The 15,170-nt window shown below is 47.1% G+C and overlaps 1 protein-coding gene across 1 annotated transcript in view; it reads left to right on the top strand.

The window, feature by feature from the left end:
• XYLT1 (xylosyltransferase 1) overlaps positions 1–15,170 on the top strand; it is a 301,015-nt gene that overhangs the window by 278,728 nt on the left and 7,117 nt on the right. Inside the window, exons 10-11 of the mRNA XM_060120268.1 lie at positions 4,731–4,926; positions 11,437–11,770. Of these exons, the coding sequence (XP_059976251.1) occupies positions 4,731–4,926; positions 11,437–11,770 (530 nt within the window). The remainder of the gene's footprint in view (positions 1–4,730; positions 4,927–11,436; positions 11,771–15,170) is intronic.

The following is a 15,170-nucleotide window of genomic DNA, read 5'->3' as shown; positions in this document are numbered from 1 at the left end:
CCGGGGTTAGAATCCCTGGCCGAGGAACCACAGTATGTGTCCCCAGTAGATGGCACAGTGCCCGATGCTTGGGAGGCAAATGCCGTTTAAGAGTACTTTTAATCCCAGGCTTCATAGCATTTATAAGGTAAATAATCTTTTAGGAAATTTCAAAAGATTCCTCCAATTGATTTATAGTTGTTGAAATTTTCGCCTGGTATTTGTTTTGGGATTAAGCAAGCCATCAAGTTGCCTCAGGACTGGAATCCTTTGGCTTCTACCACATTTTTTTTTTTTTAACATCTTTATTGGAGTATAATTGCTTTACAATGGTGTGTTAGTTTCTGTTTTATAACAAAGTGAATCAGTTATACATATACATATGTTCCCATATCTCCTCCCTCTTGCGTCTCCCTCCCTCCCACCCTCCCTATCCCACCCATCCAGGTGGTCACAAAGCACCGAACTGATCTCCCTGTGCTATTATAATGGAACCATTGTGCCTTGCTGTGGGCAAAGCCAATATATATTTATGAATATGAGCCTGCAAATAAATCAGGACAAAGGACCCTTGTCCCAAAAGGCAAAAAAGAGTAAATTTCTACCCCTGGGCTATCTGGGGAAACAGCAAGTGAAAACTTTATTTCAGGAGTCTCATTTTCTCTGGGCATTTCATGCAAATTGTGTCTTTCTAGTCTATAGTATAACCTTTCATAAAAATTATGTTTATTCATTTTTTTTCTCATTAGGTAATAACATTTGTTCATTGCAGAAAATCTCAAAATGGCAGTTTGAAAGTTTTCTTTTGAGCCCCATTCAGAGATAAGGATGTCAGTATTTTATTACATGTCCTCAAATTCAAATGCCATCAGGGCCAGGCAGGAAGCATGTATCCTCAGCACAGGGTGGGCTGACCTGTAAACCAGGGACCCCTGGGGCCCCGGTGCTGAACTCCAGCATATCCTTGCCCTCCAGCACATCCAGCACATTCCTTGTGGGAATGTACCCTTGGAGTTGCCAATCACATCTCCTGAATTTTCAAGACAAATCAGAAATCCACAATTTTGTGTGAGTCTCCTAAATTTTTTAATACCCACCTCATTTAAATAAGAAGTAAAAACACCTTTGGGCCAAGTGAATGCACCTGAGGCATCCTTTAGGTTCTATTGTATTGCATCTGGCATCTCGTTACAACTCTCTTCTTAGTCTTAATTACTTAATTACCATATAGAGTCTAGAGGAGGTACCAGTGGGCTTTGTGTTCAGTCCTGGGTTACAGGCTCCCTAGATGTACCTCAGAAGCAAAGGGTTCAAGAGAAAATCCTTCTAGAATCTTCACTCAAACAGTAAGTATTGATTGAGCACCTACCATGTGTCAGGCTGTGTTAGGCACTGGGTGCTCAGCCATGACCCAGACAGACCAGGCCCCGAGCTCAAGGCCCTCCCCTTCTAGAGTGAAAGCAGGCAGTACCCCAGCTCACAGAAACAAGAACAAAAGATCTATAGAGAATGAAGAATGAAGATAAACTCAAGTAACAGCAGTGAGCTGGCGACTTAAGTTCAGTGGTCAAGGAAGGTCTCTCTGAGATGGTAACATCTAAGCAAAATAAGACAGAGACAACCATGCAACCATAAGAGGAAAAGAGCATCTGCAGCAGAGAGAATGTCCTATGCAAAGGCCCTGAGGTGAAAATGAGCTTAGCATGTTCAAGAATCCAAAATAAGGTCCACGTGGCTCGAAGGTGGTAGGTTGGGACAGAGGGAAACAATGAGGCTGGAGAAAGAGGCAGGAGTTTTTAGGCCAGGTAAGGAGTTTGGGTTTTACCCAAGCATAAGCAAAACCCCTTGCAGTATTTAAGGAAGGGACGATGCATATTGCTACTATGGGAATCAGTTATAGCAGACAAAAGTAGGAGGAAGACGAGTAAGGACGCTTCTGCAAAGGTCCAGCAAGACGTGATGCTGGCTTGGACCAAGATGCTGGCGGTGCATAGGACAGTAGAGGATGGATTCAGGTGGAGAAAACAGGATTTCTTGGAAGAAGATAAAGGAAAGCGAGCAACCCAAGATTAACTCCTAGATTTCTGGGGCACTTGACTATTGCTTGTTTGCCTGACCCCTTAGCAGCGCCCCATACAACTGACCACCGCCTTCTGGAAACACTTTCTTCTTTTAACTCCCATGACAACAACCTCTCCTGCTTTTCTTCCACCTTCACTAGTCAAACACTGACAACCTTACAGAACAAACACTGACGACCTATTATTTACCTATTGCAGTAATGTCGTGTAACAAGCCCCAAATCAGTGCTTTGAAACGATAAGCATTTACAGAGCCTTCAGGTTTGCAGGTGAGCTGAGCAGTTTTCCTGGGCTCAGCTGGCATCTCTCCTGCATCTGCAGCCAGCTGCAGGTCTTGGCTGGGAGTGGTTGGCGGATCTAGGATGGCTTCGGCTGGGATACCTGGGGTGGCTCGGCTCTGCTCTGAGTCTCATCCCTCCACAGGCTAGTCTAGGCGTGCTCTCATGGTGATCACAGAAGAGCAAGAGAGGGAGTGGAGGGCTTCCCTGGTGGCGCAGTGGTTGAGAGTCCGCCTGCCGATGCAGGGGACATGAGTTTGTGCCCCGGTCCGGGAAGATCCCACATGCCGCGGAGCGGCTGGGCCCGTGGGCCATGGCCGCTGGGCCTGCGCGTCCGGAGCCTGTGCTCCGCAACGGGAGAGGCCACAACAGTGAGAGGCCCGTGTACCGCAAAAAAAAAAAAAAAAAAAAAAAAGAGAGGGAGTGGAAATGTGCAAGGCTACTTGGGGCCCTGGCTCAGAACTGGCATGATACCCCTTCCTCTTCTGGCCAAAGCAGATTTGAGATGGGGGAATAGACTCACCTCATCAGTGCAAGGAAACCTACAGAGTCACATGGGAAAGAGACAGGAGAGGCGACAAATTGCAGACATTAATGCAGGCGGTCCCCAGGACACTTTCACAATGCCATCTATGCTGTCCACAATCGTCACTAGCCACAAGGAGACATTTAAGTCTAAATTAACTAAAATTTAAAATGCAGTTCCTTGGTTACACCAGCCACATTTCAAGGGCTCAGTTGTCAGAAGTGGCTGAGGCTACTGAACTGAACTGCACAGATGCAGAACATTCCATCATGGCAGCGAGTTCTGCAGCACAGTCCAGACGGAGGGGTTTCTGCTTCCAAGGTCAGACCAAAGTGGACTTGCGTGGGCCGGGAATGCCCAGCAAGCAGTCTGAAGACAGTACAGGTTTTTCTTCTCAAAGCCCCGAAGGCATCTGATAACAAGGCAGTGATTTCAGGAGATGCGTAACACAGGAAGGCGGCTTTCCTAACTGTTATAATCAGACATAAAGACTTAAACTCCAGAGCAGGACCAGAGGAAAGGAAGGCTGAGAGGGACAGTGATTTGTGGAACGCTGTCATTAAGGAACCACAAGCACCCTCTAAGTACCATGCACCTTACACGCTGCAGAAGCTGACAGCTTTTCATTTTACAAGTAGGAAGGACAAAGAGCTGGGCTCGCCCAGGCTCCTCCCTCCTTCTCTCTTCACTCCCCCCTCCTCTGGACATCTCTGCTTAGCTTCCCTGCCCCTTTCAGCCAGAAGCCTTTGTGGATCAAAGGCATGCATCTTAAAATGAGCTACCTACTTGTGTATGTATGAATTTATCTCAGTTTGGCAATAATTTTTAAGGACCATACCCAGTGCCACTGCTAAGGACAGTGAAGTGTAAATCAGTACAATGTTTCTGATAAACTTGGGCAGCAGACATCAAGAGCCCCTTGGAGATGAGAGAGGAAGAAAGATGTTCCCCAAAACATTGTTGCTCAAGGATGGTTAATGCAGCATTGTTTAGAATGGCAAAAAGTTAGAAACCAGTTGAACACCCAATGATGGGGAACTTTCTCTATGATATAATAATACCATATTTGGTATTATATTTCCATATCATGGTATTACATACAATGGAATAATGTATACACACACCAAAAAAAATCATGTTTTCAGAGACTATTCAAAGACATGATAATGCTCAGGAAATACTATGAAGCAAAAGCAGGATATAGCCAGTGTGTATATTATGGTCCCAGCTATGTAGTATTTATGTAAATATGTGTGTAGAAAATAAGGCTGAAAAGAAATATGTCACGATGACATTGTTTGCACACCATTGTCACTTCTCAGTACCTAGCACTGGAGGGTCAATGAATGTCTGTGAATTGACATCATCTATGGAAAGAAGCATCAAAAGTAGTCATTTTGGGCCTCCCTGGTGGCGCAGTGGTTGAGAGTCCGCCTGCCGATGCAGGGGACACGGGTTCGTGCCCCGGTCTGGGAAGATCCCACATGCCGCGGAGGGCTTGGCCCGTGAGCCATGGCTGCTGAGCCTGCGCGTCTGGAGCCTGTTCTCCGCAACGGGAGAGGCCACAGCAGTGAGAGGCCCGTGTACCGCAAAAAAAAAAAAAAAAAAAAAAGTCATTTTTATTTTCTTGATTGTACTTTCATACAGTCAGCATGTTTTACATTTATGATCAGTAAAAAGTTATTGTTAACAGTTATTGAGATCATAGAAACACAGGGAGCAGCTTTCAGGAATATAGTGAGCTTTGTATAAAATGGGGATTATTTTAAGGACAGGATCAGAGTGATGGGTGGGGAACCCCATTGTGATCCAACACATGTCCAGCCCTGACCCATGAGCTTGCATGAGCCTGTGCATGTTTTTCAGGTACTATCCAATGGGCCACCCAGCCTCTGTCCACCTCTACTTCCTTGCTGACCGTTTCCAGGGCTTTCTGATCAAGCATCATGCTACCAATCTGGCCGTGAGCAAACTCGAGACCCTAGAGACATGGGTGATGCCAAAGAAGGTCTTCAAGATCGCCAGCCCACCCAGCGACTTTGGGAGGCTTCAGTTTTCTGAGGTAAGAGTCCAGAAACTATCACACGGCGTCCCCTCTGGCAGTCCACGTGCTGGGTTCTGTTTCTGCTCTGACACTTGTAGTTGGAGCTGGAGGAGAAGAGGACTTGAAGAGGCCCAACGATAAGCCGGCCCTGTGCCTGGAGAAGGTTCAGGGTGGTCAGTGTCAGCGCACCAACCAACCTGGAGCTTTCGTGTATTTTTATAGTAGAACTTCTATTCCTTTTCATTTTTCACCCTAACCAGTGATTCCTCCTAAACCTATGTTAGTAATAAACCAGTAACAAATCAGTTTCCTAATGAAGTTGTGGCATGAGTCCCATCTTACAGATTGGAGAACTGAGGCCTATAGAGAGTCCGTGATTTTCTGGATCGTAGCTAGGAAGTGGAAGAGCTCAACATTGAATCCAGGTCTCTTAGGCCACAAATCCCATGCTTAATTGTGCTTTTGTTTCCCCAGTTCCTAACACAGGGTTTAACTCAAGGTAAGCACCAGATCAGTCATTGAATGGATGAGTGAATGGATGCATGCATGCATAGAGGGATGGACGGAGGTGTCAGTGGATGGACAGATGGTCTGATGCATGGATCCATGGAATGCAGTTCCTACCTCCCCAGGACTGCAATGGCTTTTAGTTATTTTTCTGCCTGGGGAGATGGATTCATCTAACACCACCCTTGTAACATCAGCCCTACCTCGAGACCTGAAAGGCCCTATGTGATCTGGCCTCTGTCTGCTTCTCCAGCCTCATCCAGGACCACTCTCCTTCCCGCTCACTCTTCTTGCATCTTTGTCAAACATGCCAAGTTTGGTCCTGCCTCGGGCTTGACACATGGTGGTCCTCCTTCCTAGAATACTGTCCCCAGGTTTTCACCTTTTTTGTTGTTGTTGTTGTTCATTCTGATCTAAATCCAAATAGTGCACCTTCAGAGAAGCCTTCCATGCCCACCCACTTATGCCACATTTCTACACCCAACACATCCCTTTTTTTGTTTGTTTTTTTTTGTGGTGCGCGGGCCTCTCACTGTTGTGGCCTCTCCGGTTGCGGAGCACAGGCTCCGGACGCGCAGGCTCCGTGGCCATGGCTCACGGGCCCAGCTGCTCCGTGGCATGTGGGATCTTCCCGGACCGGGGCACGAACCCATGTCCCCTGCATCGGCAGGCGGACTCTCAACCACTGCGCCACCAGGGAAGCCCCCCTATTTTATTTCTTTCTTAGCATTTACCATCTCAAATGATCTTGTTGATTCCTCTGATCACTTGGTGATTGTCTGCAAGAGAGCAGAGACTGCTGCACTGGCTCACTGCTGAACCCTCAGCACATACCAGAGTCCACAGCCTTCGTAGATGCTGAATAAGATTTCTGAATGAATGAGTGTATGTGCTTGGGTAGTGATGCTGGTGGGAAGGGGAGACATGATCAAGCTTGGTGAGTGTTGCCCACACAAAACTCCAGCACCTGATTTCTAACTTCCCCACGTCAACAAGAAGCTAAAGAGGTGATTCATTCCCAGAGTTCAGCATTCCCAATGCGTTTGGCTGCTGGGTTAGGGATGAAGAATCCTGTTTTAGAATATGGAGAATCTTCAAGGTCAGGAGTGGGGTGGGAGGAAGTGTCTGAGTTGCTGGTCCTTTTCCAGTCCCTCTGGCCCTGCCTGGCCAACCTGTGCCTGACTGGATGGGCACTGAACAGGCATGGGTGGAAGTTTCTTGTTCAGCCACCATTTTCAGTTAAGGCTCCAAATGGATTGGCTGGATCCGAGCTCCCATGGGAGCCCACTCCATAAATTACTGGCATCAGGGGGCAGTTAGTCGCTGTCCCAGTTGGAGTCTGTGCTGGGGGCCCAAGAGGCCAACTGAAGACATTAATGTCCCATTAGGGAGATGGATGCCTGGTGGCTGGGCTCTCCCTGTTTATCAGCCTGCCAGTGGGTATCTGGGCACTTCTGGCAGTGATGGATGTTGGCCACTCCGTGGCTAGTGATTTATGAGGGTTTCCACTACAGCTCTGGTGCCCTTGGTGTGGGAACCACCCTGACCTCTGGCAGAGTAACAGCATGTGATGCAGGGAACCCTGAAACTTGTATCTTGACTTTTTTCCCTTAGTTTTAAGGCAAACAGTGTAAAATTGGACAAGAAGTGGGGAACGAACTGCAGGGCCACTTTGTGGGCTATTGAGAACCTCCGTTGGGTCGGCACTGTCCCAGGGCTTTGCGTAGGGCCTGGCTCATGGCAGGCGGCCAGTGTCATTGAATAGCTCAGATTTCTCCATCCCTGGGAGTCCCATGTTAGTGGCTTAGAGGAAAGATGCTCATTCCTTCAGCAGGCAGCCCCCACGTGCCTACAATACATGAGGTGTGGGAGGGGCAGTAGTGTACCAGACAGACTAGACCCTTGTTATTGTGGAATTGCAGTCTAGTGGGGCACTCGGCCAATGAGTGAGCAAATTAATGAACAAAAATGCTCCAGTTAAAGGCAAATATAAAGAAAATAAAACTTGATTCATGTGATTCCTGAGGACTTGAGAGGCTGGTAGGGACAGCTTTCTGTTACCAAACCAAACTTGGGTCTGCTCGCCCAAGCACAGTAAAGCCAATCTACTGACACTGGGTTGTGGTGAAGGAAAGCACAGTGTTTATTCTAGGGCAACAAGCAAGGAGTCCAGGCAGCTAATGCTCAAAAGACACAAATTCCCTGATGGTTTTTCTGGAAAGTTTTTTAAAGACAGGATGAGGGAGGGCGGTTGTTGGGTGCATCATCAGCTCATGGACATTCTTCTGATTGGCTGGTGGTGAGGTAATCAGGAGTCAACATCATAAACCTCCTGGTTGCAACCCGTCTGGGATCTAGTGCTTGTGGGCAGCATACAGTTAACTTCTTCCTCCTGTTGGGGATTTCAGTATCTGCAAAACAGCTCAAGGATATGGCTCAGGATATTATCTATAGCCCTTGAGGAGGAACTAAAAGGTCCTTGACTTTGTTTAATGACTAGACTATTATTATTTTGTCTCACTTGACTGTTTTCCTTTCTTTCTGAATTTTCTCACTTCTCTAATTAAATTTATTCTTTGGAACTCAAGGAAGGCCTAGGAGGCTAAAGTTTTTATTCCAGACAAGAGGCAGGTGGAGGACCTAGGAGGATCTGTCTGGAGAAGGCCCCATAGAGTCCTGCTGGGTTACATTTGATGGAACGATTCATTTGGGAAGGCTTTTCTAATGAGATAACTTTAGGGTTGAAACCTGTAAAAGAATCAATGGTGGGAAGACCTAGAACATTCTTGGATCTTCCAAGAGAAGAGCATGCACAAAGGTCCTGAGGCTCCAGGAAGGAGCTTGGCATACTCAAGGAGCAGCAAGGCCAGTGTGGCCAGTGAGCAGGAGGAAGGTCTCGGGGGGGCCAGAGGACAGATCATGAGGGGTCTCGCGGGCCCTGGAAAGAAGTTTGAATTGCATTTTAGGTGCAGTGGGAAGGAAGCCTTGGTGACTTTGAAGCTGGGACCAGTATACTGAGCTTGAACTTCAACACGTACTTAAATTTGAGTAATTGACCACTTGGCAGTGAATGGCAGTGGACTTCCACAATGAGGCCTGGTGAGAAGATCTTGAGGGCCACAGATGATGTGACAGCAGTGGGGTCCCTCTCGGGCAGCCCCACCTCCCCTCATGTTTGGAGGCGGCAGCTGACTTCCTCCTCCTCTCCTAGATACAGGACACATTCAAGTTTCCCACTGTCAGCTGCTCCATAACTCTTCCACCTGGGTTATCTTGGTTTTAGAACTCAGGCTTAGGAGACTTGTTCACCCCCATTTCACTGGGGGATCAAAAGATGATGTTCTGGACTGGCCCCCCACTCCCCTAACAGGTCATACATCCCTTCGGTAAGTAGGACCCCAGAGTGGTTTTGTGATCGTTGATCCATTTGTCCATGTGCTCGGCCCCTAATCATTCATGACATATGTAGATAATGGATGGATTGATAGAGAGAGAGAGATACTGAGCACCCACTGCGTGCTCAACACTCTTAGGCACTAGTGATATAGTAGTGAACAAGCCAGATGTAGTCCCTGCCCTCATGCAGTTGACAATTTGTTTTTTTTTTAATTTTATTGAAGTATATTTGATTTACAATGTTGCGTTAATTTCTTCTGTACAGCAAAGTGATTTAGTTACACACACACACACACACACACATATGTATATGTATATATTCTTATTCACATGACAGTTTTGAGCTATGGAGAGAGATGTGTAAATTAGAAGTTGTGATACTGCGCAAAGCAGATAGATAGATAGACAGACAGATAGATAGGTTAAAAAGCTATGCTGGGCAAATGCTTAGACAAGCACCTCAGGGGTGCCTGTAAGCAAAGAAGGCTTCCAGGTAGAGGTGACACCTGGGCTGAGAGCTAGATGATGAACTGGCCAAGAGGAGGGCGGGGAAGGAAGGAAGACTGAGCCCGAGAGAGGGCCAGGTGTGGACGGAAGATCAGGGGAGAGAGAGCCCTTCTGGCAGAGGCGCCGAGAGTGTTCCAGGGTGGCCTGGAGCAGGGGGGACTAGAGGGGAGGGAGAGGGATGGAGATGAAGCTGGAGTCGGATCGTAAAGGACCAGACCTCGCAGGATAGGACAGGAGGAAAGACTGGACTCACGAACAGTGGGAAGGAGCTGGAAAGGATTGTATGGATGGAGGTCGCAGGATCGGGTTTCTCTAGAACAATCTCTGACTTTGAGGCCTAGCTTGCATCCTGCCCACTCATTCATTTATTTCTTCAATAGACAGCGTTGTTTTCATTCCTCCTGTGTTTCAGCTGCTGTGCTAGGCCCCAGGGGTCCTCAGTAGGAGCCAGTACCTGGAGTGGGTGGCAGGGTGGCAGAACAGGCCAAGATCTCCCAAGGCTGGGAGGGACGGCTGCCTCTGTCCCAGCATGACTCCCTCTGCTGCCCCTTAGGACAGCTCCTCAAGGCCAATCTTGGCCTAAAGATGGAAACCTGAAGCAGGTTGTGGGCCTGTGAACTTGCACGTATTACAACCACCCCGGTAGGTGGTAGGCACCCGGCACATATGTTTCATACGGATGTATGATGAATGAATGAGTGGGTGAGTGAGTGAATGGGAGGCAATATATAAAGAGTGAATAAGAACCCAGACTCTGGGGTCAGACTTCCTGAGTCCCCCTCACTGATCAGAGTTAGTCATCCAACTGCTCTGAACCTCAGTTTCCTCATGTGTGAAGTGAGGATAATGTCAAGGGTCCCCCCTCAGTGGTGTTGGGAATGTTAGCCAAATCGATGCACCCACCCACTTAGCAGTAGGTTTGGCACACCAGAAGCTCTTGGTAAATATTAGCCGTGGAGCCCTGTGTCCTAGGTATAGTAACTTGTGGCCTGAACAACGAGAAAGTAAACCAGCTCATGTTTGCACTGCACATGTGACGTCTACTCAGGGTGTAGACATGTTTAGCCACACCTGCACCCCAACCTGCACACACACACATCAGAGACGCTGCTCACGGAAGGACCACAGCAGCAGTGTCCTTGTAGTGTGCTCTTCACCTGCTACCATGTACCCACACGCTGTGTCTTCAGAACATTATATTAAACCTCCTGAGGGAGAGAAGAGCCCCTAATTTAATCTGACTTGAAATAGTATCAAAGCTCAGTATCAGGGATCTATGTGGTTAATTCATTTTTTGCCAAGTCATTCACGCATTCATTTGACAGGTGACTGATGGAGCATTGATTGTGTACCAAGCACGGTGCTGGGCACCAGGAATCAGCAGGGGACCAGCCACAGGGATTTGAGCAGTGAGAGGACATTTCACAAGGTCTTTCTGGTTACTGGGTGGAGAATAAACTGCAGGCAGCAAAAGGGGAAGGATGGAAGCCAAGAGCAGATTCCTGGGGGGTCAAAGCCATACACACACCCCGCTGGCTGGCAGGAAGGATGCATATTGTACAACCATCTCCTACCCCTAGAGTCCAGCTCAGAATGCTTTAGGGAAACCAAAGCTGCCTCTTCCTTGGAAAGCTATCTGAACTCCTGCAAGTGATCGGTGATACTAAGGGACCCTCATGTTTCCTAGCTTATAATAGGGCAGCTCCAAATCCTGAGCTCCACTCTTGTTCAGAATGATTGTACCAAAAAGAGGCACATTATCTGGAAAGCCAGTGACCAAAGTGGAAATCAGCTGCACCCGTTGAGTGGCAGGGTGTATGTTTCCATGGAATGGCCTGCAAGCAGGTATTCATTCATTCCATGTACACACCACACAGTAGGCACAGGAGGCCCAAATGTTTAGTGAAATGGACCACAGGCCTCATAATCCTTCAGACTAGGTCCAAATCCCAGGTCTTCTGCTTACTGCCTGTCCAACATTAAGTTACTGAGCAAGTAACTTAATTGGAGCCTCAGTTTCCTCATCTGTTATATGGGTATATGAAGCCCAATAAGCAGTATCCTAGGCCTTCCTTCCTAAGAGGCCCAGTGATTTCAGAACTCGCTCTCCTGTTTCAGGTCGGCACTGACTGGGATGCCAAGGAGCGGCTCTTTCGCAACTTTGGGGGTCTCCTGGGGCCCATGGACGAGCCAGTAGGCATGCAGAAATGGGGGAAGGGCCCCAACGTGACTGTGACTGTCGTCTGGGTGGATCCCGTCAACATCATCGCAGCCACCTACGACATCCTGATTGAGTCCACTGCCGAATTCACCCACTACAAGCCCCCTTTGAACTTGCCCCTGAGGCCTGGGGTCTGGACAGTGAAAATTCTCCACCACTGGGTGCCAGTCGCAGAAACCAAATTCCTCGTCGCGCCTCTGACCTTCTCAAACAGGCAGCCCATCAAACCGGGTGAGTACTTCCAATATTTCTGTGGGGTAAATATTCCATTGCCAGAGGCCTCCTGGGTCCTTCACCTGGGCGGGCAGTGTTGCTCAGACATGGGGCACGTGGGCCACCTTCAAGAACAGTGCTCTCTGTTCTCAGGATTTTTTCCTGCTCATTTGTCACACAGAACCTTCTAATTTTCTGCCTGTCTCTGCACACTGAGGTGATGTTATCTGTCTCTGTATTAGACACCTATTTATTAGATGCTCTCTCCCTGGACTTCTAGAAGGTCCTGATCATATTTAAGACAGGTGGGAAATAAACCCAAGCTGATATTGAGTTTCAGCAAATCTTGTTCAATGTTTTTAAAAAAATAACTAAAATAGGAATTTCTGTTCATCAAAAGTATGATATACTAGGTGAGGAGACATATCACATGCTAAAGGAAAATATTTGCACACACAAAAAAGTACTCATATTTGGAATATACAAAAAGTACTCAAATTCAGAAATCCCCTAAGTCAGAGCAAACGACAAGCCACAGGCCAAATCCAGCCCACTCCCTGTTTTTGTAAATAAAATTTTATTGAAGTGCAGTCACACTCATTTACTTATTGACTGTGGTTGCTTTGGGACCACAACGCCAGCATTGAGTAACTGCCCACAGAGCCAAAAGTATTTGCTATCTGGCCCTTTAGAGAAAGGGCCAATCCCTGATATAAAAGAAATAAAAAAGAGAGAGCATATACACACACATATAAAAAGATGCTCAGCCTGATGAATAATGAGAGAAATGCAAATTAAAAGCAAAAAGAGATTCCACTTCACATCTGCCATGTTAGGACATGTTTGAAGATGAGACATCATTTGATGGTCAAGATGGAGAATAATAACTGTCCATGTAACTGCTAGTGAGAGAGCCATGTAATAAAATGAGTTCGCATTTGCTGGTGAAGTTGAACATATACACATACCCTACCGCACAGAAATTCTACCCGAGGTAGAGGCCATAGAGACTTGTGCAGAAATACAGCAAGTTGTTCGTAATAGCACCAAACCAGAACCAATCCAAACATCCAACATCCAATGGACCAACAATGTGGTCTGTTCCGACAGTGGAGGTCTACGCAGCAGGGAACACAGCGTAGGACCCTCCACGTGCTGGTCTGGATGAGCCTCTAGAACATAATGTTAGGGTGGGGATATCAAAATTACCATGCATGTATTTAAAGTTCAAAAACAGGCCAAGCCAACAATATAGTATTTCAGGATTCATGTATCAATAGAAAGCTGTAAAGAAATGAAGGAAATTATTAACAGGAAATTCAGGATGGTGGCTCCCACTGGGCATGGGGTCAGGGAGAGGGGTGTCAGACTCCTACCATGCCTGCCTTTTTTCTTTTTTTTCCAAAAGGGTTTCTTTTATTTTTCTATTCCCCACACCCCTTTCTTTTATCACAGATAACGTCTTCCTCCCTGCTCAATCCCATCCCCAGGAGTGGCCACTGCCAACAGTTTGGTGTACAGTCCTTCTAGAGGTTTCTCAGTGCTCTTAAAGCATTGACATAAACACAAAATAAATCACAAAGACATTGTCATTTTTTTAAGAATAGAATGATACACTTTGTAGTGAAACTTGCTTTTTTCACTTTCCGAGTCAATATATGTAAAGCTGCCAGCTGCCTAGTATTCCTTTGGGTTAAGGACCCACAATCTATCTGTCCCTACCCCACCCCCGCCTGGGTAGACACATAGCTTCTTTTGTTGCTGTTGTTACAGATACCACTGCAAAGAAGAGTCTTGAACCTAAGATAGTATGTGCCCATGTAGATGCATCCATAACATACATTCCTAGAAAAAGGATTTCCAGGTCTCTTGGTGTTTGAAATTGTTCGCCTCCATTTAACAGATCACAAACCCAGAAGCCAGAAATGCATTACAGCCTCTGTTGGCTAAAAAGAGCTTTGGGCTGGGTGTCATTTAGCCAGTGACACAAGGAGAGGGGGACATAGATATGGGGAGGGGCACTTGGAGTCCTAAGAAGGGAGTGTTGATGTGAATTCTGTGAATTTCTGCTAAGTTTCTGTGCTGAACAAGCAGAAAGATTTGGACCTCATGTTTTCAGGTAATGGAAGTCTGCTTCTCCTCTCCCCCATGAAACAGGCAAAAGACAGCTCCTCCAGAACTAGCGGGGCCAGAGCCCACCCACTTAGGGTCCTCAAGTGTCCCACTGATGAGGCTCACATCCTTAGCATCTCTAAGGGTTCCCAAAGCCAGACGTGGAGGAGAGGGATGGAAGTGGCCGTCTCCTCTTTGCTTCCCATACAGCTAATCGGACAGAAAACGAGTGACCCTGAATCCATCCCTACCTCAGTAAAATAGCCCGGGGCCATTCATGGGGTCCTGATTTTTCCGATCTTTTCTCCTGGAATTTCTGAGGACAGCGAGGCTCTCCCCACGCATGCCCAGGATGAGCCAAGGGTCATTTGACCCTACTGGGAGCAGCCCCCCTGTCATCAGTAATTTTATCTGTTAATGATATTCTGGTGACAAGGAACACGAAGGTGGGAGCAATGCAATTTGTAAAATGATTCATCAAGAGTAATTTGCTATTGATGCATCCCTGGTAATCTCAAGAAATCTGATGAGGTGGAATTGAGGGAAATTTAATTATAGAGGTGAGCATTGTGGGCTGATGCTATAATAGCATTTCCCACATTAACCTCATTTTTCATAAGGGTTTTCTGCACCAACCACAGTATTTGGTTTCCAGCGTTCAAATGTTTGTTAGCTCCTCTTTTCACTTTGAATGTCCTGCCTTTTCTCAGTTTGGGTGTCTCCCCAGTCCCCAGCTTCTCATCTCTGCAGTCCCTGCAGAGATGAAGGCGTTGAGAGGCTCTAGTAGGGAAGTCAGGACCTGCTCCAAAGAGAACAGAGGAAAAGAAAAACATGTTTTCCTGAAAACCCTTTGGTGGGCATCAGGGAGAGGTGGGCTAGACTTCTTAAGGAACTCGAGAAAGAGAAGCTCTGCTAAGCATAGCAAGACAGGACATGTGCTCCAGGCGTGCTTCTCGGCTTTCTCCCACCGGTTCCCCTCCGGACCAGAGTCCAGCCCCCCAGCTTCCTGGGGCATTGGGAACTGAAGGAATGCCTTTCTCGTACATGCAAGTCAAAGCATATTTTTAATTCAACTAGCTTTCTCATTGCTTTTTGTTTTTTTTATAAATTTATCTTATTTATTTATTTTTGGCTGCATTGGGTCTTCGTTGCTGCGCATGGGCTTTCTCTTTGTTGTGGTCGGCGGGCTTCTCATTGCGATGGCTTCTCTTGTTGCGGAGCACGGGCTCCAGGCTCGCGGGCTTCAGTAGTTGTGGCTCACGGGCTCTAGAACGCAGGCTCAGTAGTTGTGGCTCACGGGCTTTAG

This window comes from Mesoplodon densirostris, chromosome 16, assembly GCF_025265405.1.
Source record: "Mesoplodon densirostris isolate mMesDen1 chromosome 16, mMesDen1 primary haplotype, whole genome shotgun sequence".
Taxonomy (NCBI): Eukaryota; Metazoa; Chordata; class Mammalia; order Artiodactyla; family Ziphiidae; genus Mesoplodon; species Mesoplodon densirostris.
This window is presented reverse-complemented; position numbering and strand designations above follow the sequence as displayed.